The sequence below is a fragment of the Phascolarctos cinereus genome, unplaced genomic scaffold (genome assembly GCF_003287225.1).
Source record: "Phascolarctos cinereus isolate Bilbo 61053 unplaced genomic scaffold, phaCin_HiC Scaffold_5;HRSCAF=322, whole genome shotgun sequence".
Taxonomy (NCBI): Eukaryota; Metazoa; Chordata; class Mammalia; order Diprotodontia; family Phascolarctidae; genus Phascolarctos; species Phascolarctos cinereus.
In genome coordinates, this window is record NW_027555958.1 from 8,403,076 (window position 1) to 8,427,890 (window position 24,815).

Sequence of the window (24,815 nt, forward strand, 5' to 3'; positions counted from 1 at the left end):
TGAATGATCCTATGGGTAAAGAAGATGAGGACCTTATACTCACTGGATGAGGACTTGGGCATTTAGTACTCGAAGTCTACTTTTCCAGGGAAGGGGGGAATTAGAACCACTTGGGACAACTGGGACCTGGAGGAGTTGGAGAGCATGAACACAGAGATATTTCCCGGCAAATGTAGAAAAGAGGTCAACAAGAGAGAGACATAGATTAGTGGTGAGCTGCATAATCAGAGATGTGGTGGGGGAAGGATCCCACCATGGGGCAGTGTCCTCACTGACACCTGCAATAATAGACATTGTTCTGGGAATGAGGCACAAAGGAAATGGGGAATCCATGGGGAATCCTGATAAAGCAGTGGAAGAAAGCCCCCAGAGGGGAGGTCCTAGGATGTATACCTTGGAAACTTTAATTCAATGAAGAATGCAGAGAAAAGAGCGAGCCCAGATAATTGTGGGGGCCATGAATCAGAGAATGAAGGTCTGTAGTAAACTGAAAGAGATGATGGATAATGAAGAGAGCTGAAGTAATTCTTTCTGAAAAGGGCACAAAATATGAAAATTTAAAACTAAGGAATAAGACTAGCTGAAAGGCAGAAGAGGAAGGGGTAAATACGATGAGAAGAAAGGATCAGGGGTGAGGGGAAGAGAACCAGTGGGAACCAGGGCCACGTTTAAAAACATTAAAGTAAAGGAACTCAAGAAACCTAATACTATGTCTGCAGTAGAAATTACTTGATATTGAAAAGCTTCTGCCCAGATAACATTAATGCATTCAGAATAAGAAGGAAAGTGGTTAAATGGGGGGGGGAAACAACTTTGTATAAAATTTCTCTGATCAGTGTTTAGTATTTAAGATATGTAAACAAAAAATAAATAAATATAACCAATAGCTGTTCTCCAATAAATATCTCATCAAAGATATAAGAAAACAATTTTCAAATGAACTGAAAAGTATTCACAATCACATGAAAAAATGCTCCAAATCACTAATGGTAAGAGAAATGCAAATCATTTGCAAACGCAAATTCTGCAATATGCTGTAGTTGCAGGTCATAGTTAATATTCACTTGGTCCTCTCTCTCTCTCTCTCTCTCTCTCTCTCTCTCTCTCTCTCTCTCTCTGTGTGTGTGTGTGTGTGTGTGTGTGTGTGTGTATGTGTGTGTGTGTGTGTATGCTCCCCATGCTCATGTGGGTTTCTCATATTGAGATGTTTTGTGTCAATGATATGGGTCAAAGATTCTATTTCTCCTCCAATATTCTATACTCACCAGTCGTCATTCCATTATCCAATCTTTCTACCTATTCATATTTAAAGAAAGTAATACTCAGGGGGCAGAGCCAAGACGGCAGAGTAAAAGCAGTGACTTGCTTGAGCTCTCCCCTAAACCCCTCCAAATACCTATAAAAATGGCTATAAACAAATTCTAAAGCAGCAGAACCCACAAAAAGACAGAGTGAAGCAAATTTCCAGCCCAAGACAGCCTGGATGGTTGAACGGAAAGGTGTATCACACCAGGCTGAAAGAGGAGTGCTCAGGCTTCAGTGAACCTGGAGCAGCTCTCAGAGGACTAAATCTCGGGCAGCTATGTGACTGTTTCCAGACTTCTCAACCCATGAACATCAAAGACAACTTAGAAGGTCAGTGGGAAAGGTCTGTTTCCACTGTGAGAAAGAAGCATAGTAGTTTCAACTTCAGTCCCCAAGCTTGGCCCTGGAGTGGCAGCTTCCTCCTGAGCTTCCAGCCCACAGACTGAGGGGGAGTCAAGTGACTGATCAAAGGGGAGTGCAAAGATCTCTGCTGGTTCAGGATTCTCTTGCTTTGCCCATGCTTGGATCTGGGTCACAGTTCTGGTTGGCTGTCCTAGGGTGAGGAGGAGCACTGGTGTGGTGGAGCTTATAGTGGCTGTAGAGAGAAAATCCTACTCATGGTTCCAAGACAGAAAAGAGTGCTTGTGGTCAAGCATAGGCCAGAGCACAGGACAGGAAAGGAGTAAACACTTCATCCTTGATCATAGCACCTTGGAAGAACTGGAAATTTTCAGGTCCCTAGAAGTATCTCTGAAAACAGCTGCACAAAACCCCTGAAGCTTGGGACAGTACATTCTCCACATTGGAAACAGACCCCTACCTTTACAAAGACTTTATAACTCAAGTAATTGGCCAGGATCATGAGCAAGCAGCACAAAGACAGTCAGACTGTATTATCTACTATGGTGACAAAGATCAAAACACACAACCAGAAGAAAACAACAAAGCCAAAGCTCCTACATCCAAAGCCACCAAGAAAAATATGATTAGTCCCAGAATATGGAAAAGCTCAAAAAGGATTTTGAGAAGCAAGTAAGAGAAGTAGAGGAAAAACTGAGAGTGATGCTGAAGGAGACCCAAAAAACCAAAAAACACTGAAGAAAATAACAGCTTAAAAAATAGCCTAACCCAAATGGCAAAAGAGATCCAAAAAGCCAATGAGGAGAAGAATGCCCCAAAAAGCAAAATTGGCCAAATGGAAAAGAAAGTCCGAAAGCTTACTGAAGAAAATACTTCCTTAAAAATTAGAGCAATTGGAAGCTAGTGACAATTTGAGAAATCAAGGCACTGTAAAATTAATCCAAAAGAATGAAAAAATAGAAGAGAATGTGAAATATCTCACTGGAAAAAACAACTGACATGGAAAATATATCCAGGAGAGAGAACTTAAAAATTATTGGACTATCTGAAAGCCATTACCAAAAAAAGAACCTAGACATCTCTTTCAAAAAATTATCAAGGAAAACTGCCCTGATATTTTAGAAGCAGAGGGCAAAATAGAAATTGAAAGAATCCACTGATCACTTCCTGAAAGAGATCCCCAAAGAAAAACTCCTAAGAATTTTGGAGCCAAATTCCAGAATTCCCAGGTCAAGGAGAAAATATTGCAGGCAGCCAGAAAGAAACAACTCAAGTATTGTGGAAACACAAGAAGGATAACACAAGATTTAGCAGCTTTTATATTGAGGGACCAAAGGTCATGGAGTATGATATTCCAGAGGGCAAAGGATATAGGATTACAACCAGGAATCATCTACCCAGCAAAACTAAGGGTGTCATGGCTAATGAGGTGCTGCCAGAGAGGAAGTCATCTACAAGCCCTTTGGGTATCTCTGAGGACAATCCACTGAAGAATTTTACCAAGGTCTTCAGTTTTTTGTAGTAGCAGGACCACTGCACTCTGATTCAAAACATAGACTTGGAGTCAGGAAGACTTTAGTTCAATACTCAACTTTGTCACTTACCTGTGTGACCATGGGCAGCTCCCTTAAGCCCTGTTACCCTTAGAATCCTCATGTGAGGAATAGTGACAATATGATGATGATGATGGTGATGATGATGATGATAAGTCCAGCCTAAACCTCAGACATTTTTTTTCCAACTCTAACTCCACCTTTGAGCCCTAAGCTGCTGATGGGTGAAGGAATGAACATCAGGACTAGCTCAAATGAGGTCCAGTACACCCAGCCCAGACCAGCCCAGCCCAGCTCAGTTATCATCATGATATACTTCTGTGTCTGTTCCCCTTTCCCCTTGACCCTCTCTCTGCCTTTTGGTGGAGAACAGCAACCCAATCAACTTTACCACTCTACCATTCCTGGAAAAGACATATCAATCAATTACCCTATGATGCCAGTCTCCATCTCTCTAGCTTCCTTGACAAAAACACTCTTCCTGGTGACAGTCCTCTGTATACATTCTCTCCCCCATTATAATGTAGGCTCTTTGGGTGTAAGGACTGTATTAGTTGTAATGTTTCAATATCTGACACTTTATAGAGTTCCTGAAACATATTATTCTTTCCATTTTTAAATGAAATTTTCTTTTCTTTTCAGATCTACATTGTCTCCCTCCCACCTCATCATATCCCTCACAACTAAGAAAGCAAGAAAAGCAAAACTCCTTTAAGAAACATATATAGTTAGGAAAAATATATTCCTGCATTAGCCAGGAACAAAACCATATGTCTAATTCTTTACCCTGAGTCCTTCATCTCTTTATCAGATGGTGAGCAACATATTCCATTGAGTGCTCAGGAGTTGTGGTTGGTCATTGTGTTGCTCAAGAGTTTCTAAGATGTTCAGAGTTGTTTGTGTTTATAATATTGTTATTATTAAATAATGATCTGAATAAATGCTTCTGCATTCTTTCTTTCTTTCATTAATACATTCAAAGCTATGTTGAAGTTGATGCTACTCAGGAAGTCTCCCTTCCCTAGAAAGAAGGCTCGATTCCAGTAGCAGCATGCATAGTGAATTTCAAATTTCTGCTGCTCATCATAAGAGTTTGGCTTCAGGAACCTAGCCCATGAACTTCTTTTCTGGACATGTGAAGGCATGTCTGCTTTTGACATGTGCTTCTGCTACAAGTCACCAACAACTGTCCTATATATGGGTTTCAGGTGGGAGCTCTCTTCACATCCATACTACATTCTGAAAAAAATAAGTGAGGTGGAGGAAGTGCTAAAGAGGAATAAGGGCAAAGAAATGGATAAGTAGTTCTCAAAGCTCCCTTTCATATAATATGGAAGTAGAAATGATGCTACCGAATGGGGTTATGACACCTTGAGCCTCACCCTATCATCTTGAGTTCCCTGGGTGTGGTCAGTAAGGCACCAGTGGTCATATACATATTTCATGGGAGAAGGGCTCCTCAGATGCCTCTCAAGGCCCCAACTGTTCAACCTCATCCAGTGCATTGGAGCATTCCCCGAACAGGTCAGAGGCTCCCAGATGTCAAGCATTTTTTAACTCTTCAGGAAGTGCAATTGGCATACAAGTTACTATTATGGTTCTTCTTGTGGCTTCCACAATCTAGAAGGAAGATATTTTTTTCCACTGTCTTCTGCATATTTAGGCATTACGGAGGATGGAAGTAGAAGGAAAAGTCTAAGAGAGAGTAAGAAATCACTCAGGTGTCATGGAATGGGCAGTTTTTGAAAAGTGGGGCAACACAGTCTCTTGAAGGCTCTCACTGTCTCTCCCTTTTCCTGTGTTGAGACAGCAGCATGCACTTGACCTTAACCAGAGGGACCTGGTAGCACTCAGAGCAGGACACTGGGGGTGCTCAAATGTCCCTAGAACTCTGCCCTGAGATTCCCTAAAGGGCCATGAAAATCCAGTGCTCAGAAACTCAAAGAACATGGTGACCTAATCCTGGAAGGCAGATGACAATTCAAAAACCCTGAAGACCTAGGGGAAGTCAGAGAACAATCAGTTAAAGGTGAAAGGGAAAAGATAGAAAGATGAAATAGATGGAGAGTTTAGGAGGCAACAGTTTGGGGAACACCTAAGTGGTGCATTAGAACACTGGGCATGCAGTCAGGAAGACCTGAGGTCAAATCCAGGCCTCAGACACTGGCTATATGACCCTGAGCAAGTAACTTAGCTCTGTTTACATCATTTTCCTTATCTGTAAAATTAGCTGGAGAAGGAAATGGCCAAATGCTCTAGCATCTTTGCCAAGAAAACTCTAAATAGGGTCACTAGCAGTCAGACAGGATAGAAAAGATTGAACAAAAACTATGAAAATTGGGATAAAAATCACAGGCTTGAGAGAGGCACAACAGCATAGTGATGGAGAAACTTCGATTAGAGGGATCTCTTTGCTAGTGCAGGATTGTCTTGCTTTGCCTGTGCTTGGATCTGGGTCACAGCTCTGAGTGGCAGTCCAGGGCTGAGGAGGAGCACTGGAGTGGTGGAACTTCTAGTGGCTGTAGAGAGAAAATCCTACTCACAGTCCTAAGATAGAAAAGGGTGCTTGTGGTCATGCATAGACCAGAGCTCAGACCAAAAAGAAGTAAACATCTCACCCTTGATCATAGCACCTTAGAACTGAAACTTCACAGATCCCTAGAAGTATCTCTGAAAACAGCTGCACAAAACACCTGCAGCTTGGGACACTACATTCTCCACACTGGAAGCAGACTCCTACATAAACAAAGACTTTATAACTCAAGAAATTGGCTGGGATCATGAGCAAGCAGTGCAAAAAGAGTCAGACCAGAGAATCTTACTTTGATGACAAAGAAGATCAAAACACACAACCAGAAGAAGACAACAAAGCCAAAGCTCCTACATCCAAAGCCTCCAAGAAAAATATGAATTAGTCGCAGAACATGGAAAAGCTCAAAAAGGATTTTGAGAAGCAAGTAAGAGAAGTAGAGGAAAAACTGAGAGTGATGCTAAAGGAGACCCACCCAAAAAAAACACTGAAGAAAATAACAGCTTAAAAAATAGCCTAACCCAAATGGCAAAAGAGATCCAAAAAGCCAATGAGGAGAAGAATGCCCCAAAAAGCAAAATTGGCCAAATGGAAAAGAAAGTCCAAAAGCTTACTGAAGAAAATACTTGCTTAAAAATTAGAGCAATTGGAAGCTAGCAACAATTTGAGAAATCAAGGCACTGTAAAATTAATCCAAAAGAAAGAAAAAATAGAAGAGAATGTGAAATATCTCACTGGGAAAAAACAACTGACCTGGAAAATAGATCCAGGATAGAGAATTTAAAAATTATTGGACTATCTGAAAGCCATGATCAAAAAAGGAGCCTAGACATCATCTTTCAAGAAATTATCAAGGAAAACTGCCCTGATATATTAGAAGCAGAGGGCAAAATAGAAATTGAAAGAATCCACAGATCTCCTCCTGAAAGAGATCCCCAAAGGAAAACTCCTGGGAATATTGTAGCCAAATTCCAGACTTGCCAGGTCAATGAGAAAATATTACAAGCTGCCAGAAGGAAACAATTCAATTACTGTGTAAACACAATCAGGATAACACAAGATTTAGCAGCTTCTACATTAAAGGACCACAGGACATGGAATATAACATTCCAGAGGGCAAAGGATATAGGATTACAACCAAGAATTACCTACCCAGAAAAACTGAGTATAATCCTTCAGGGGAAAAAAATGGTCATTCAGTGAAATAGAAGACTTTCAAGCATTCTTGATGAAAAGACCAGAGCTGAATAGAAAATTTGACTTTCAAATACAGGACTCAAGTGGAACATGAAGGGGTAAACAGGAAAGAGCAATCATAAGAGACTTATTAAGGTTGAACTCTTTACATTCCTGCATGGAAAGATGATATTTATATAACTCATGAGACTTTTGTCAGTATTAGGGTAGTTGGAGGGAAAAAAATTTATATGTATGGATAGATAGATAGATAGATAGATAGATATAGATAGATGGCACAGGGTGAGTTGAAGATTAAGGGGTCATATATGGAGAATAAAATTAAGGGATAAGAGAGGATTATACTCGGAGAAGAAGAAAGGGAGGGGTAGAATGGGGTAAATTACCTCACAAAAAAAAAACAAGAAAAGAAAAGTCTCTTGCAGTGGAGGGGAAATGGGGGAAGGTGAGAGGGAATGAGTGAATCTTATTCTCATAGAATTTAGCTTAAGGAGGGAATAACATACACATTCAATTGGGTATGGAAATCTGTCTTACCCTACAGGAAAATAGGGGGAGTAGGGAACAAGAGACCAGAGGGATGATAGAGAGGAGGGCATCCTGGGAAAGGGGGTAATCAGAAGGAAATACTTCTGAGGAGGGACAGGGTCAAAAGAAAGAAAAAATTAATGGGAGGGCATGATAGGATTAAGGGAAATAGAGTTAGTTTTTCACAACATGCCTGCTATGGAAGTGCTTTGCATAACTGTACATGTAAAACCTGTATTGAGTTCAATGAGGGTGGGTGGGGAGGGAGGAAGAAAGAAAATTTGAAACCTAAAGTTTTAAAAACATACATTTAAAAAAAAGTTTTCACATGCTACTTTGAAATAAGAAATACAGGAAATGGGGTACAGAAGTCTATCCTCCCCTATAGGAAAATACAAGGGGAAGGGGATAAGAGAAGTAGGGAGAGGTAGAAGGAAGGGAAGATTAGGGAAAAGGGTATTCAGAATGCATGCTATCTTGGGGTGAGGGAAGGGATGAGATGGGGAGAAAATTTGGAGTTCAAAAACTTGTGGAAGTGAATGTTGAAAACTAAAACTAAATAAATTTACATTTAAAAAAATATTTGGGGAACATTGAAGCCCAGAACAAACAGAGGCTGGTGAGGGAAGCTAAGTAACAACAAAAGTTTGTTTCTTTTTTTTTGGTAGACTATTTTGGGAGAAAAAGGAGGATCAAAGAAAGCTTGGAGTTGGGGTGAATGTCAAGGATAACTAACACAAGAGAAAAGGCAGAGCCACTCAGAGCCATGGGGGGAAGATGCAAAGAAGCCAATGTTGAAATCATGTTGGGGAAAGGGCCCTAAGAATGAGAGTGGGACTACTTGGAGAGGAGCTGGGTGCTGACTGCTTGGCTGTTTTTGAATCAAAACTAGATAGATGACCTAACTGTCAAGTAGCTTGAACTGGGATTCTTTTGGGGATATAGATTAAATGAAAAGGTTTTTAAGGTCCCTTCCAACAATGAAATTCTGTGGTTCTGTGTTAGTGTGGGAACTCAGCTGGCCTTGGAATACTTCTACATGGTCTTCACAGGATTTGCTAACTTTCAGAATTCCAGGGTCACCAATCAAACAAAGGTAGACACTGAAGGCTCACAGCTCAAGACATTTAAATGAGAAGATGCAAAAGAGTGACAAATTATCTTTCCATGGTTTGCCTGTTCTTCCTCAGACTAATTTGTATCCATGCAACATAGCCACAATCTACAATGCAGGGAATGAAGGAAAAAATGACTGAATGGATGAACACCGCTAGGGAATGTGGTAACTAGAATTATTTTTCAAATAAGAGCTAAACTAGAAGTCACTGATATGCCTTTATATTCTGAGAAGCTGTGATTACATGCAATTCTTTGAATTGTTTTAGATATTCAATCATAAATAGTCTAGATAAGATAATCAGATCTGTCATTTATCGAGAAATTTAAGCATTTCAAAAAACTTTATATTCATTATCTCCTTTTAGCCTCACAACAACCATGAGAGATAGATACTACAGCTATTATTGTACCCATTTTATAGATTTGGACAAAAGCTCAAATATTTTCAGCGACTGGCCCATGGTCACATAGTAGCCAAATATGGGAGGAGGCAGAATTCAAAATCAAGTCCTCTTAACATCAATTCCAAACACTGAAAACTGTAGTACCTGAAAATGGGTTCAACAAGGAGGTTTACATTTCGCACTAGCTACCTAGGCTAAACTAGTAGGCAGAAGAGGTCAGGAGGCACCTTGTAAGCACTTCGGAGAGACACTTGTTCCATTTTCCATGTGAGCATTTCGACTGCAGAAATCTGCAAATGCCACCTATCAGGGAATGCCTTTTGTTTTGTTTAGTTCATCGTCCAGACAAGGAAGTGATGGAGAAAATATTCATAAGGCAGATGCACCTTACAGTGGTGCCACGAACATATCCTGCCACTCAGCCCTAGATCCACTTCTTGCAAACTTCCCAGCATGTTGCTTCCAGCTAGATTTGGAGTCAATAGAAACTTGACTTTGAATTTCATCTTGACTCTAGCTGTATGACCATAGACTTTTTGCCTCTTTGAGACTCAATACATATACAAGACATATACAACATGGAGACAGTCATAACCCCTATCTCACAGGGTTGGTATGAGACTCAAGTGACAAAACATAAGCAAAGTCCTTTCTAAACATTCAACAACTATTATCATTACCTTCTCATGAGTTTTCTATGGTATTCAAAGAGAAGTGATTCTAGATCAACGATCCTGCTGTTATTCACTTGTCCTAAACATTCTATGATTTTTTTAAATAATAAATTTATTTATTAATTTTTAGTTTTCAACATTCACTTTCATAAAATTTTGAGTTCCAAGTTATCTCCTCATCTCTTCCCTTTCTTCAACCCAAGACAGGTTGTAAATTGATACAGGCTCAATATATGTGTTCATTTAAAACCTATTTTCGTATTAGTCATGTAGTAAAGAAGAATTAGAACCAATGTGAAAAACTATGAGAAAAAAAAAGAGAGAGAGAGAAGGAGCAAATAATATGCTTCAATCTGAATTCAGTCTCCATTGTTCTTTTCTCTGGATGTGGGCAGCATTTTGTATTATGAGTCTTTTGGAGTTGCTTCGATCCTTGCATTTCTGAGAAGAGCTAAGTCTATCAAGTCTATCAAGTCATCACAGTGTGGCAATTACTGTGTATAATGTTCTCCTGGTTCTGCTCACTTCACTCAGCATCAGTTCATATAAGTCCTTTCAGGTTTTTCTGAAGTCTGCCTGCTCATGATTTTTTTATATCACAATAGTATTCCACTACATTCATATGCCATAACTTGTTCAGTCATTCCCCAAATGATGGGCTTCCCCTCAATTTCCAATTCTTTGCCACCACAAAAAGAGCCACTATAAATATTTTTGTACAAGTGGGTCCTTTTCCCATTTGTATGATCTCTTTGGAATAAAGACCTAAAAGTAGCATTGCGGGGTCAAAGTTTTATAGACTTTTGGGTATAGTTCCAAACTCCTCTCCAAAATGGTTGGATCAGATCACAGCTCCATCAACGATGCATTAGTGTTCCAATTTTCCCACATCTTCTGCAACATTTATTATTTTCCTGTTTGTCATGTTAGCCAATATGATGGGTGTGATATGAGTTGTTTTGATTTGCATTTCTCTAATCAATAGTGATCTAGAGGATTTGTTCTATGAAGTTTTGCCGAGGTGAATAAAAAGATTGCTATTATAATTGAGTGAAAGTATGGTGATATTAGCTCATCTTCTGGAGGCTCATTTAATATCTCTTTAAGACAGAGCCAATAGAAGAGAGCTTGATGTAGATGACATGAATTGCATCTCTCCCACCTCCATGACTTTGAGTTCTTCCACTAAATTTTTATGTTTTATAAGGATTTTCATTTCATATTGTCTGGTGATTATGAATATTTTGAATGGTGATATCTACTTCGTAAGTAGTTCCTACATTTTTATGAATTGATTTAAACCAAAGGCGGTAGATTAATCACTTTCTTCAAATAATTTCAACCCTCCAATCTCACCACCAAAAAATATTATGCACCAGATATAGAATACTTACAGATTCATCTACAAAAGTCAGAATCCTTGAGAAAGTAAAGCTTCTATAAATTAATAGTGAAGAAATATCTTAATTTAGAGTACCTTATCAGGGCCTCTTACCTACTAGCCTACACATGTCAGTGGCAGAAGAAAACTTACACTCAAACCTAATACTTCAGAAGTTTTAAATCCTGTGGAGGCAACAGAATAAAGAAGGAATAAATTACGTTATAGCTCTCAAGTTAAAAAATGAAATTCAAAATAGACTGGAAGAGAAGTAAAAGAGAACAAAGTAAAGAAGAACTTCTTAGATAGAAGATGCAGAAAAATAAAATTAATAACAACCAGAAGTTGGATGAGAGAAAGGAAAGGAAGATTTCATATTAGCAACTTAACTGAGGGCTAAAGAGGATAAGAGAGTCTGAAATACATAATTAAGAAATCAAAGAACAATTAGTGATTAATTACAATCCAAGAATTATGGAAAGGACATGGAAAAGGAGTGGGGAATAAGTCAATGGAAATAAATTAGCATCAAAATACTTCAAGGAAAACTAATCTCAGGAATGAAGTACTGACTTAAAAAAAAAAGGAGTCCTTTAAGCAATACTAAAGAAACAAATGTACTAAACATTATCACAAAATGAAACAGAACTACACAATGGATAGGAAAATAAGGCCATAAAATCTATTGTTTACAAGAAAAAACATCAGAAAAGTTAAAGAAATACAGAATGAATATGAGAGGCTATTTTTTTTCTTCTTTAATGTATTAATTCCTATCTTTCCGTGAGGTTTAATGCTCTTTTTATTGTAAATAGGAATTTTTCCCTTGGGAAAACTAACCTTTATTCCTTCCCCCTTCTTATTTTGCTATTATTTCTAATTTAAGTGCTTTTAAATAAATAAACCTGAACATTCTAAAACCTTTCATGTTTGTATTAGTGTAACTAAAACTGTAATTTTTATTATTTCTGTTACAGTAATACAAGATTGTATACGTTCTTTTTAAAATACAGAATTGCAAAATCTTGGTCAAGGCACTAAAAGGCTCAGGGGAGCAAGTGGCTTTTGTTCAGCAGTGTTGCTGATAGAAGGCAAATCATTGGTGGTGGTGGTTGTCTTCCTTCTGAAAGAGGATTCACATGATATCACTAAGTGGGGGTCCGTGTGTGGTGTGTCCAAATGTGAGCTCACAAGTCTCTACAACAGGTTGAGCCTAAGTAGTCCACATAAAGATTTAGAATGGAGAGGTCTCTAAATTTGTGCAACTTTTGAAGCACTGCAATTGTGCTTTGCTCATAGAGCACACTGTCTTCTTTGATGGAGGCACTCCATGCCGGACAGTCCTGCACCGTTGTCTCCCATGTCTCACAATTGATTCTAAAGTTCTTCAGAGACACCTTGAGAGTGTCCTTGTAATGCTTCTCTGATCTTTGTGTGAGTGTTTCCTAGTGTGAATTCTCCATGAAATCATCTTTTAGGCAAATAAATGTTTGGTATTTGAACACCCCCACCAACCATTTGGAGTTGTGCTTTCTGCAGTAGATCTTGAACGCTTGGCAGTTCAGCTCAAGAAAGGACCTCATTGGAGCAGCTAGGTGGTGCAGTGGATAGAACACTGGCCCTAAAGTCAGGAGGATCTGAGTTCAAATCCGGCCTCAGATCAAACCCTTGACACTTGCTAGCTGTGTGACCCTGAACAAGTCACTTAACCTCAATTGCCAAAAAAAAAAGCACTTCATTGTCTGCTACCTTTTCTTGCCAGGTGATATTCGGAATCTTCCTAAGACAATTCAAATAGAAATGTTTCCATTTCCTAGCAAGGCACTGTAGACTGCCCCAAGTTTCACAGACATGTAACCATGAGGTAAGCACAATGACTGGGGTACACCTTCAGTTTGATAATCAGCCTCTTCTCTCTCACATTTTCACTTGGAACCTCCTAAACATTGAGCTAGTTCAGGCATCAACATTATCATCTATGCATATATCCTAGAAAAGTATGTTGCCAGTGTAAGCTAACTTATCCACCACATTCAAAGTCTCTCCATTTGCTGGAATTGATGGTTGCACATGTGGATGGTGTGATGCTGGCTGGGGGAGAACCTCTGTTTTCTGGTGTTAATTGTCAGGTCATAATTATCACAAATGTCAGAGAATCAATCCATACTCTATGTTATTTCATCCTCAGAGGCTGCATTGAATGCACAATTTTCTGCAAACAGAAAGACATCCACCAATTCTCTCTCTGCTTTAGTCTTGGCTTGTAGCTTTTGCAAGATAAATAATTAACCATCAGTGCAGTAGCTGACCTTGATGCCATTTTCACCCTTGTGGAAGATGTCTGGCAACATTGTTGAAAACAACATGCTGAAAAACTTGGAAGCAAGCACAAAGCGACTGTGCTGACCTCATTGCTGCATGTATGTAAAAGTTGAACAGTTTACCAGTGTCATGCCAGAAAATTGAGCTGTTTCAATTTAAATTGCCATGGTAGGATTCTGAAGATCACCTGGAAAGATAAGGTATGGGACAATGAGATGATTTCTTGAGCTGAACCGCCAAGCATTCAAACCCAACTGTGGGTTTAGAAAGTGAAAATTTGATTAAGGGGATGGTGCCTAATATTACATTTATAATAAATCAGTTGGTTTCTAAGTAGGTGATTACTTCTGCTCTGCTAGCTGGCTGTCCATCATTATACACCCAAGTCAAAATCCTAGTTCAATCTCTAGATTCTGTGATGCCTGCACATGTCACCTCATCTTGCTAAACCTGTTCTTTGATCATAAAGAGAAGGAAAAATAGCCCTTGAATTCACAATTCCAAAGGTTACTGCAAAGTAAGTACTTTGGAAAACTTAAGACACTAGAAAATTTTGAATTATTTTCAACTTCTCTCTATTAGTTCATTTTCCACAGAAAGCAACAAAAAGATGGTAGTTGACAAATGACTTTCACTTTCCTGCCTAATGCTACAGACGTGTCTTTATAGTAGAATTAGTATGGTATGCTACTTTGTCTGAGTTACCATTGAAAACTGAAAGAAAGGGTATTTCTTTTGAGAATGAACTACCCATACTAGTGGCCCATTAAATTGCAATTCATTTATAATTTTCAAAAATAAATGTGACTTATCAGAAATATCATACATGAGTTTGATTTTATAAACAATTGTTGATAATATCAATATTCAGAATAGAGGGAAATAATGGAGGTAAAGCATAATCTCTAAATTTAGGGCTTTGTTACATTGCCTGTGTTATGAATTTTTGGGTAAGGTTCATCATACACAGCTCACATGTTTGGATACAAAATAAGCTGAGACACAAAGGAAAATATTGAAAGATGACTTTTCCTTATTTGCAACTTAACATAGGACTTTAATCCTTTCCATGACCACCTCTCAAGAGGAAATAAAAATGCCGCAGAAAGAATGTATCTTGGCTGGGCAGATTTAACTGAGCTATTGGGAAGGCACAGAGGATATCTTAATGAAGGTATTATAGCATATGACTAGATATTTTCTTGCCTAATTACTGCATCTTCAAATATCAGAAGCACATATCATTCCATACTCATTTTGCCTGGAAATTAATCCAAGAGCAGTAGCATCTAAAGTGCTATAAATATTGGTAACTTCTAAAGTGATCTCCTTTCTGCTGGCATGCTAAATAGTGGGAAAAAGTATTTATTGCTGTGGCAACTGGTGAGTTCCTAATGGGCATTCTGGTAAATGGATTCATAGTTTTGGTGAATCACATTGACAGGGTCAACAGCAAGAAACTGCCACCAAGTGATCTCATTCTGGTCAGTTTGGCCATCTCCAGAATTGGACTGTCATGTACAATAACATGGAATAGTTATTTAATTGCTACCTCTATTGATGTAAACACCCATGTAAAAATAATTAACATCTTTTTTGGTACTGACTCATAATTCAAATATTTGTTTTGCCACTATCTTCTGCTTCCTGAAGATCACCAACTTCTCTAATCCTCTTTTCCTCTGGATGAAAAGGAGAATTGACAAGATGGTCTTTGTGCTTCTTATGGGGCCCTTGATTATCTGTTTTTCCACTGCCTTTCCAATGATGCAGAAAACATACTATTACTGTGGCAGCTACTTTGGTAGAGAAAAAGAGAGAAATGTCTCCCAGGACATCCAAGTGAGCAAAAGTATCTTCCTCATGATGGAGGTTGGTTTTGGCTTTATGAGTCTAATTCCTGTTATTCTGTCTACAATCTCCTTCTCCCTATTGATTCTCTCCTTTGGGAGCCATATCCGATAAGTGAAACTCAATGCCACAGGTCGCAGACACCCTAGCACAGAAGCCCATGTTCGAGCCATAAAAGCTGTGTCTTCCTTCATCATCCTCTTTTTATTGTACTATGTGGGTTTATATGTCTACTACTTGACAGAGGAAAAGAGTAAGCAGGCATCCATGTTGAATATGTCAGTCATATTGTTCTATCCCTTTGGACACTCAGCGATCTGAATTCTGTGGAATAACAAGCTGAGAAAAGCTACCCTGAGGGTGTCATGGCTGATGAGGTGCTGCCAGAGAGGATGTCATCTACAAGCCCTTTGGGTACCTCTGAGGACGATCTGGAATTTTCTAGGGAGACATAAGTCATATTAAAATCCTAGAAGAATATGACCAACTTCTTTCATTCTTGGTTGTAGCAAGACCATTGAACTCTCATTCAAAACATAAACTTGTAGTAAGGAAGACTTTGGTGCAATACCCAACTTTATCACTTACTACCTATGTGACCATCAGCAACTCTTTTAAGCTGTGTGCCCCCTAGAATCCTCATGTGAGGGATAGTGACAATATGATGATGAGGAGGAGAAGAATAAATCCAGCCTAAACTTCAGACATTGTATTCCAACGCTAAATCCACCTTTGGGCCAAGAGCTACTAATGGGTGAAGGAACGAGCATCAGGACTAGCTCAAATCCAGTCCAGCACCCCCAAGCCAGCCCAGTCCAGCCATCATCATGGCATACTTCTCTGTGTGTTCCCCTTTCCCCTCGACCCTCTCTCTGCCTTTAGTTGGGCAACAGCAATCTAACTAATACTAGCACTCCAGCATCCCTGGAAACAATGTATCAGTCAATTACACTATGAAGCCAGTTACCATCTCTGTAGCTTCCTTGAGAAAATCTCACTTCTTTTATGAGATTCACGAATATGTACTCTGTCCCCTATGGTAATGTAAATTCCTTGAGGGTAAGGATTGTTTTGATTATAATGTTTCAATATCTGACACTTTGCAGAGTTCCTGACACATATTACTCTTTCCATTTTTAAATGAAATTTTATTGTATTTTCAGATCTACATTGTTTACCTTCCACCCCACCATATCCCTCCCAATTAAGAAACCAAGAAAAACAAAACTCCTATTACAAACATGTAGAGTTAAGCAAAACAAATTCCTGCATCAGCTCTGCAAAATATATATATATATATATATATATATATATATATATATATATATATATATATGTATATAATATATATATATATGTATATATATATATATAATTCTTTACCCTTAGTCTTTCATCTCTTTTTTATTTTTTATTTTAATTTATTCATTTATTTTTTTAGTTTTCAACATTCACTTGCACAATATTTTGAGTTCCAAAATTTCTCCATATCTTGTCCCTACCCCTACCCCAAGATGGCATGCATTCTTAATGCCTCTTCCCCTAATCTGTCCTCCCTTTTATCACCCCCCCTTCTCTTATCCCCTTCCCCTTCTATTTTCCTGTAGGGCAGGATAGATTTCTATACCCCATTGCTTGTATATCTTATTTCCCAGCTGCATGTGAAAATGTTTTTAAACATTGGTTTTTAAACTTTGGGTTCCAAATTTTCTCCCTTCCTCCCTCCCCACCCACCCTCATTGAAGAGACAGGCAACTTGATACAGGTTATACATGTGTAGTCATGCAAAACAGTTCCATAGCAGTCATATTGTAGAAAACTAACTATATGGACCTTCAGCCTATCCCACTCCCTATCTATGTATTCTATTTTCTCTTTTGACCCTGTCCCTTCCCAGAAGTGTTTGCTTCTGATTACCCCCTCTCCCCTTTATCATTCCCCTACTCTCTTATCCTCTTCACCTTATTTTTCTGTAGGGAAAGATAGATTTCCATAGTCAATTGAGTATGTATGGTATTCCCTCCATAAGCCAAATCCAATGAGAATAAGATTCACTCATTCTCTCTCACCTTCCCCCATTTCCCCTCCACTGTAAAAGCCTTTTCTTGTTCATTTTATGTGAGATAATTTACCCCATTCTACCTCTCCCTTTCTCCTTTTCCCAGTATAATCCTCTCTCACCTCTTAATTTTATTCTCCTGATACCACCCATTCAGCTTCAACTTACCCTGTGCCTTCTATCTATCTATCCATATAATTTTTCCCTCCAGCTACCCTAATATTGACAAAGGTCTTATTAGTTACAAATATCATCTTTCCATGTAGGAATATAAACAGTTCAACCTTAATAAGTCCCTTATGATTTCTCCTTCTTGTTTACTTTTTCATGCTTCTCTTGAGTCTTGTATTTGAAAGTCAAATTTTCTATTCTGCTCCAGTCTTTTCATCAAGAATGCTTGAAAGTCCTCTATTTCACTGAATATCCATTTCTTCCCCTGAAGAATAATATTTGGTTTTGCTGGGTAGATGATTCTTGGCTGTAATCGTACATCCTTTGCCCCTCTGAATATTATGTTCCAAGTCCTCTGGTCTCTTAATGTAGAAGCTGCTAAATCTTGTTATCCTGATTATGTTTGCACAATACTTACTTGAATTGTTTCTTTCTGGCTACTTGCAATATTTTCTCCTTGGTATGGGAACTCTGGAATTTGTCTACAATACTCCTAAGGGTTTTACTTTGGGGATCTTTCAGGAGGTGATTGGTGGATTCTTTCAGTTTCTATTTTACCCTCTGGTTCTAGAATTTCAGGGCAGTTTCCCTGGTTAATTTTTTTGTTTGTTTGTTTGTTTGTTTTGTTTCTTTGTTTTTGCTAGGTGATGGGGTCAAGTGACTTGCCCAAGGTCACACAGCTAGTAAGTGTTATGTGTCTGAGACAGGATTTGAACTCAGGTCCTCCTGAATCCAGGGCCGGTGCTCTGTCCACTGCACCACCTAGCTGCCCCCCCATTAATTTCTTGAAAGATGATGCCTAGGCTCTTTTTTTGATTATGGCTTTCAGATAGTCCAACAATTTTTTTTAATATTATCTCTCCTGGATCTATTATATCTCATGGATCCAGGTCAGTTGTTTTTCCAGTGAGATATTTCACACTGTCTTTTATTTTTGTCATTCTTTTGGATTTGTTTTACAGTGTCTTGATTTTGCATAAAGTCACTAGCTTCCAATTGCTCCATTCTAATTTTTAAGGAAATATTTTCTTCAGTGAACTTTTAGACTTTCTTTTCTATCTGGTCAGTTCTGCTTTTTAAAGCATTCTTCTCCTCCTTGGCTTTTTGGACTTCTTTTGCCACTTGAGTTAGGCTATTTTTTAAGGTGTTATGTTCTTCAGTATTTTTTGGGTCTCCTTTAGAAAGCTATTCACTTGTTTTTTCATAATTTTATTGTATCACTCTCATTTGTCTTCCCAGTTTTTCCTCTATTTCTCTTACTTTTTTTCTCAAACTCCTTTTTGAGCTCTTCCATGGCCTTGGACTGATTCATATTTTTCTTGGAGGCTTTGGCTGTAGGACCTTTGACTTTGTTGTCTTCTTCTGCTTTTATGTTTTGATCTTCTTTGTTACCAAAGAAATATTCTATGGTCTAACTTTTTTTCTGCCTTTAATTGCTCATGATCCCAGCCAATTACTTGATTTTTAAACTCTTTATTAAGGTAGGGGTCTGCTTCCAGTGTGGAGAATGTAGTGTCCCAAGCTTTGGGGGATTTTTGCGGTTGTTTTCAGAGATACTTCTAGGGACCTATAAATTTTCCATTCTTCCAAAGTGGTACGATCAAGGGCTAGGTGTTTACTCCTTTCCTGGCCACCACTTTGGTCTATGAGTGATCACAAGCACTCTTTTCTGCCTTGGAACTGTGAGGAGGATTTCTTCTTCACCTCTGGTACAAGTTCTGGCACATCAGCACTTCTCCTTGACCTAGGACCACCATCTAGGACTGTGACCCAGATCCAAGCACAGACAAAACAAGGGATTCCCGCCTCAGTATCAGCAAAGAGATCCCTGACAATCCCCCTTTGATCAGCCACTCAATTCCCTCTTAGTCTGTGGGCCAGAAGCTCTGGAAGGAACCACCATCCAGGGCTGCTTCCAGATTGAGGCTGGAACTGAGCTTCTCTCTCACTGTGGTCACAGACCTTTCCTACTGACCTTCTAAGTTGTCTTTGGTGTTTGTGGGTTGAGAAGCCTGGAAACATCCACATCTGCTCATGATTCAGTCCCCTGAGGCCTGCTCCAAGTTTACTGAGACCTATTCTTTGCCTGCACACCCATACTGAGCTATGTTCCTCTCCCAGCCTGGTGCAATAGAACTTTTCAATCAACCATCCAGGTTGCCTTGGGCTGGAAATTAGTTTCACTCTGCCTTTTTGTGGGTTCTGCTGCTCTACAATTTGTTTAGAGCCATCCTATATCTGGGTCCTACAGTCTTTTCTGTCAGATTTTTGTCTTCCAGACTACAGGCCATTCACCTACAGTTGGTACCAAACTACAGGTACCAGCCAATGTACTCCTATCATGGATGCAGCCTGTGCTTGGTTCCAGTCAACCTCCTCTTTGGGACCCCCTTGAGGCAAGGACAGTTCTAAACACCTTCTCAGTAGGAAGCAGTTTCGCCCCTTACCCCAAAATAATTTTGTTGTCATTCGCTTGAGGGAAGAATGATGGGGATGGGATCGGAACCCCTAAAAGGAAAAGACCATATGTTTGTGATTTGAACCCCAAAAAGGAAAGCCCCTGGACTTTCCCACATGGCCAAATCTCTGGTGTTCACCTGAGGCTATAATCTTATCAGCTGGCCTTTCATTATCACCTATACTCAATCTCCAAATTCTCTGTTACCCTTAACCTAGCCTAGCCCTCCATTGTCTTACCTCCTTATGGTCCCCTGCCACATCCCACCCTTAATTCTATCTAGGCTCTATTCTCCCTGGGCCAAGTCTTCCAGGTCCCCGGCATTCTGTTACCTCATAGTCACCCCATCTTACTGGCCACTCCTGAGTGATTTTCCTGAGACCCTTCTTCCAGTTACCCCAGATCACTTGAGCACTCCTAGATCAGTCCCACAGTCTTTCTATATATATAAGGTCCATCTGGCCTCCATTAAGGTGCTCAGATTCTTAAGATCTGACCCACTTTGCATTAGCCATACAAATGCTTAGAGTTCTTAAGAGTCTGGCCAATGTGGTGGATTCTTTAAATCTCACCCACCCCTGATTGATGTTCCAATAAACCTTGTCTTTGGCTGGAAGAAGAAAAAAAAAAGCTTGGAAGCTTGGAATCAAGGACAAAGCCATTGTGCTGACCTCATTGTTGTGTGCCTGTGAAACTTGGACAGTTTACCAGTGCTGGGCCAGAAAATCAAACCACTTCCATTTAAATTGTCTTTGAAGGAGTTTGAAGATTATCTGGGAAGATAAGGGACAGTGAGGTTTTTTCTTGAATTCAGCTACAAAGTATCCCACCCCAGCTGCGGGTTTAGGAAGTGAAAAGTTGATTAAGGGAATGGTGTCTAATATTATATTTATAATAAATAAATATTTTTAAGTGGATGATTTTTAAGTTTTTAAGTAGGTGATTACTTCTAGTTGGCTGTCCATCAACACACGCCTGGGTCAAAATCCTAGTTCAGACTCTTGATTCTGTGATAGCTGGATATATCATTTCACCTCTCTAAACCTGTTTCTTTATCCCTAAAAAGAGGGGTAAATAGCCTTGAACTCATACCTCCAAAGGTTACTACAAAAAAAGAACACTGGAAAACAAGACACTAGATAAATGTGAAGTACTATCATCTTTTCTCTATACAATTGTTCACAGAACTCAACGAAAAGATAGCAGTAAACAAATACTTTCTGCTTTCCTGACTGATGCTAAGTCTATATCTTCATAGTAGAAGTGATGTGGGGTACAGCTTTGCCTCAGTTACTGTGAAAACTGAAAGAAAGGTTTTATTCTTTGGGTATGAAGTACTAAAATTAGGGGCTCATTAAACTGCAATTCATTTATAATTTTCAAACCTGGATGTGATCAACCAGAAATAGCCAGTGTGAGTTTGATTTTACAAACAACTACTGATCAATATTCAGTATGGTGGGAAATGATGGAGGTGAAGCATGATCTCTATATTTAGGGCTTTATTACATTCCCCACGATGTACATCGTTGGGTGAGGTTCATCTCACACAGCTCACGTATTTGGATACAAAATAGGCTGAAACACAAAGAGGAAAATATTGAAATATGACCTCACCCTATTTGCATCTTAACATAGGACTCTAATTCTTTCTATGATCACCTCTGAAGAGGAAACAGAAATGACATAGAGATAGAGTGTCTTGGCTGGGCAGATTTAACTGAGCACAAAGATATCTTAATGAATATAGTCTAACAAGGGACTGCACATTTTTTTTTTTTGCCAAAGACACAAATTTTATTAAAGACACAGAAGAAAATTACTGCATTGCCTAGTATCAGAAGGACATTTCATTCCATTCTCATTAATCCAATAGCAGCAGCAGCAAAATTATTACAAATATTGGTAACTAGCTGAGTGATCTCTCTTCTGCCGCCATGCTAAGTGGTGGGGAGAAAATCTTTATGGCTCTAGCAAGTGGTGAATTTCTGTTGGGCTTTGTGGTAAATGGATTCATTGCTTTGGTGAACTGCATTGACAGAGTCAAGAGGAAGAAACTTCCACCAAGCGATCTCATCCTGGTCAGTTTGGCCATCTCCAGAATTGGACTGTCATGTACAATAGTATGGGAAAGCTACTTAATTGTTACCTCTATTAATGTACCCACCCAAGTAAGAATGATTGACATCTTCTTGGTACTGACTCATGGTACACATATGTGGTTTGCCACTGTGCTCAGCATCTTCTACTTCCTTAAGATCACCAACTTCTCTAATCCCTTCTTCCTCTGGATGAAAAGGAGAATTGACAGGATGCTCTTCATGCTGCTTATGAGGCCCTTCATTATCTATTTTTCCATTGCCTTCCCAATGATGCAGACAATGTATTTTTACCATAGTGGCCTCTTTAGTAGAGGAAAGGAGAGAAATGTGTCTGAGGAGGTCCACGTGAGTAATAGTATCTTCTTCATGTTACAGGTTCTCTTTAGCGTTCTGAGTCTTATTCCTTTTATTCTGTCTATTACCTCCTTCTCCCTATTCATTCTCTCCCTGTGGAAGCATATCCGACAGATGCAACTCAATGCCACAGGTCAGAGAGACCCTAGCACAGAAGCCCATGTTGGAGCCATGAAAGCTGTGTCTTCCTTCATCATCCTCTTTTTATTGTACTATGTGGGTTTCTATGTCAACTACTTGACAAAAGAAAAGAGTAAGCTGGCTTCCATGTTGTGTGTGTCAATCATGTTATTCTATTCATTTGGCCACTCAGTGATCCTGATTCTGTCGAACAGCAAGCTGAGAAAGGCTGCCTTGAGGGTGTCATGGCTGATGAGGTTCTGTCAGAGAGGATGTCATCTACAAGCCCTTTGGGTACCTCTGAGGATCATCTGGCATTTTCTAGGAAGAAAGAAGTCACATTGGAGTCCTTAATGAACTTTATCAAGCTCTTGCATTCTTTGTAATTGCAAAACCACTGAAATCTGATTCAAAAAATACTTGGAATCAGGAAGACTTTAGTTCAATACTCAACTTTGTCACTTACTACTTGTGTGACTATAAGAAGCTCCGTTAAACTTTGTGAACCTTAGAATTCTCATCTGAGGAATAATAATAATAATAATAATAATAATACGATGATGATGATGATGATGATGATGATGATGATGATGATGAAGATAATGGTGATATATCCAGCCTGAACCTCAGACATTGTGTTCCAATGCTTACTCAAACTTTGGGCTCTGGGCTGCTGATGGGTGAAGGAATGAGCTTCAGGACTAGCTCAAATCAGGTCCAGCACATTCAGCCCAGCACGGCCATCATCATGACATATGCCTCTGTGTAGTCCCCTCTCCCCTTGACTCTCTCTTTGCCTCTAGTTGGGGAACAGCAGTCTTATCAACATTAACAATCTAGCATTCCTGAATATGAGATAACAATCAATTGATTATTATCTTATGATGCCAATCTCAATCTCTGTAGCTTCCTTGAGAAAATCGCACTTCCTCTGTGGAATTGACCTGTAGGTACTCACTCTCCTATGGTGATGAAAACTCCTTGAGGGGAAGAATTGTCTTGATTGTAATGTTTCAATATCTAAAGCTTTGCAAAGTTTCTGATACATATTGCTCTTCCCATTTTTTAAATGAAATTTCATTTTATTTTCAGATCCACATTGTCTTGCTCCCAACTCACCATATCCTTCCCAATTAAGAAAGCAAGAAAAATGAAACTCCTATGACAAACATGTATAATCAAGCAAAGTAAATTCCTGCATTAGCCAGGTACAAGAATGTCTAATTCTCTACCCTGAGTCCTTCACCTTTTTATCAGATGGCGGGCAGTGTATTCATTGAGTCCTCAGAATTGTGGTTGGTCATTGTGTTGCTCAAGAGTTTCTAAGACTTTTGGAGTTGTTTGTCTTTTTAATATCGCTATTACTACACAATGGCCTTAATAAATGCTTCTGCATTCTTTATTTCATTCATTGATACATTCAAGGCAACTTGGAAGTTGATGCTACTCAGGAAGTCTCCCTTCCTAGAAAGAAGGTTAGATTCCAGTGGCATCATACATATTGAATTCTAAATCCCTCCTGCTCGTCACAAGAGTTTGGCTTCAGGAATATGACCCATGAATCTCTCCCAGACCATATGAAGGCATGCCTGCCTTTGGCATGTGCTTCTTCTGCAAGTCACCATTAGCTGACCTTTACATGGGGGTAAGATGTGAGTTCTTTTCCTCACATCCATGCTATACTCTGAAGAAATAATTGAGGCAGAAGAAGCTCTGAAGAGGGATGGAGGGCAAAAAATGGATGAGTAGTTCTCAAAGCTCACTTTCATATAATATGTTAGCAGAAATGTTGCTCCCAAATGGAAGTTTGATCCCATCTCTGCCTATCATCTTGAGTTCCCTGGGTGTGGTCAGTAAGGCATCAGTGGGCATATACACATTTCATGGGGAGGGGCTCCTAGGATGCCTGTTTCAAGGCCCCAACTATGCCACCTCATCCAGTTGATTGGAGCACTCACCAGGCTGGTCAGAGGCTCCCAGATGTCAAGCATTTTTCAACTCTTCAGGAAGTGCAATTGGCATAGAAGTTACTATTATTGTTCTTCTTGTGCCTTCCACTATCTAGAAGGGAGACATTTTTTTCTATTGTTCTTCTCTGTATTTAGGCAACATGGAGGACAGAGGTGGAAGTAAAGGGCTAAGAGAGAGTAACAGATCACCTGGGTGTCATGGACCAAGCTGAGTTTTTTTTTTAAGTGAGGCAACATTTCTGAGGTATTGTCTCTTATTTTTTCAGTCTTTGAGAAAGCAGCACTCACTTAATTTTGACCAGAGGGACGTGGTGGCAATCAGACTAGGAAACTCTAGGGGTCAAAAGTCCCTAGAAT

General features: G+C 39.3%; 1 protein-coding gene and 1 pseudogene across 1 annotated transcript; both read left to right on the forward strand.

Annotated features, from left to right (window-relative positions):
- Positions 1-418: 418 nt before the first annotated feature.
- Positions 419-15,689, forward strand: LOC110198049 (taste receptor type 2 member 7-like; annotated as a pseudogene).
- Positions 15,690-21,849: 6,160 nt separating this feature from the next.
- On the forward strand, positions 21,850-22,842 carry LOC110198050 (taste receptor type 2 member 7-like). Its single transcript, XM_020972140.1, has one exon. The coding sequence runs from the start codon at positions 21,850-21,852 to the stop codon at positions 22,840-22,842; it is 993 nt and encodes a 330-aa protein (XP_020827799.1).
- Positions 22,843-24,815: the final 1,973 nt, after the last annotated feature.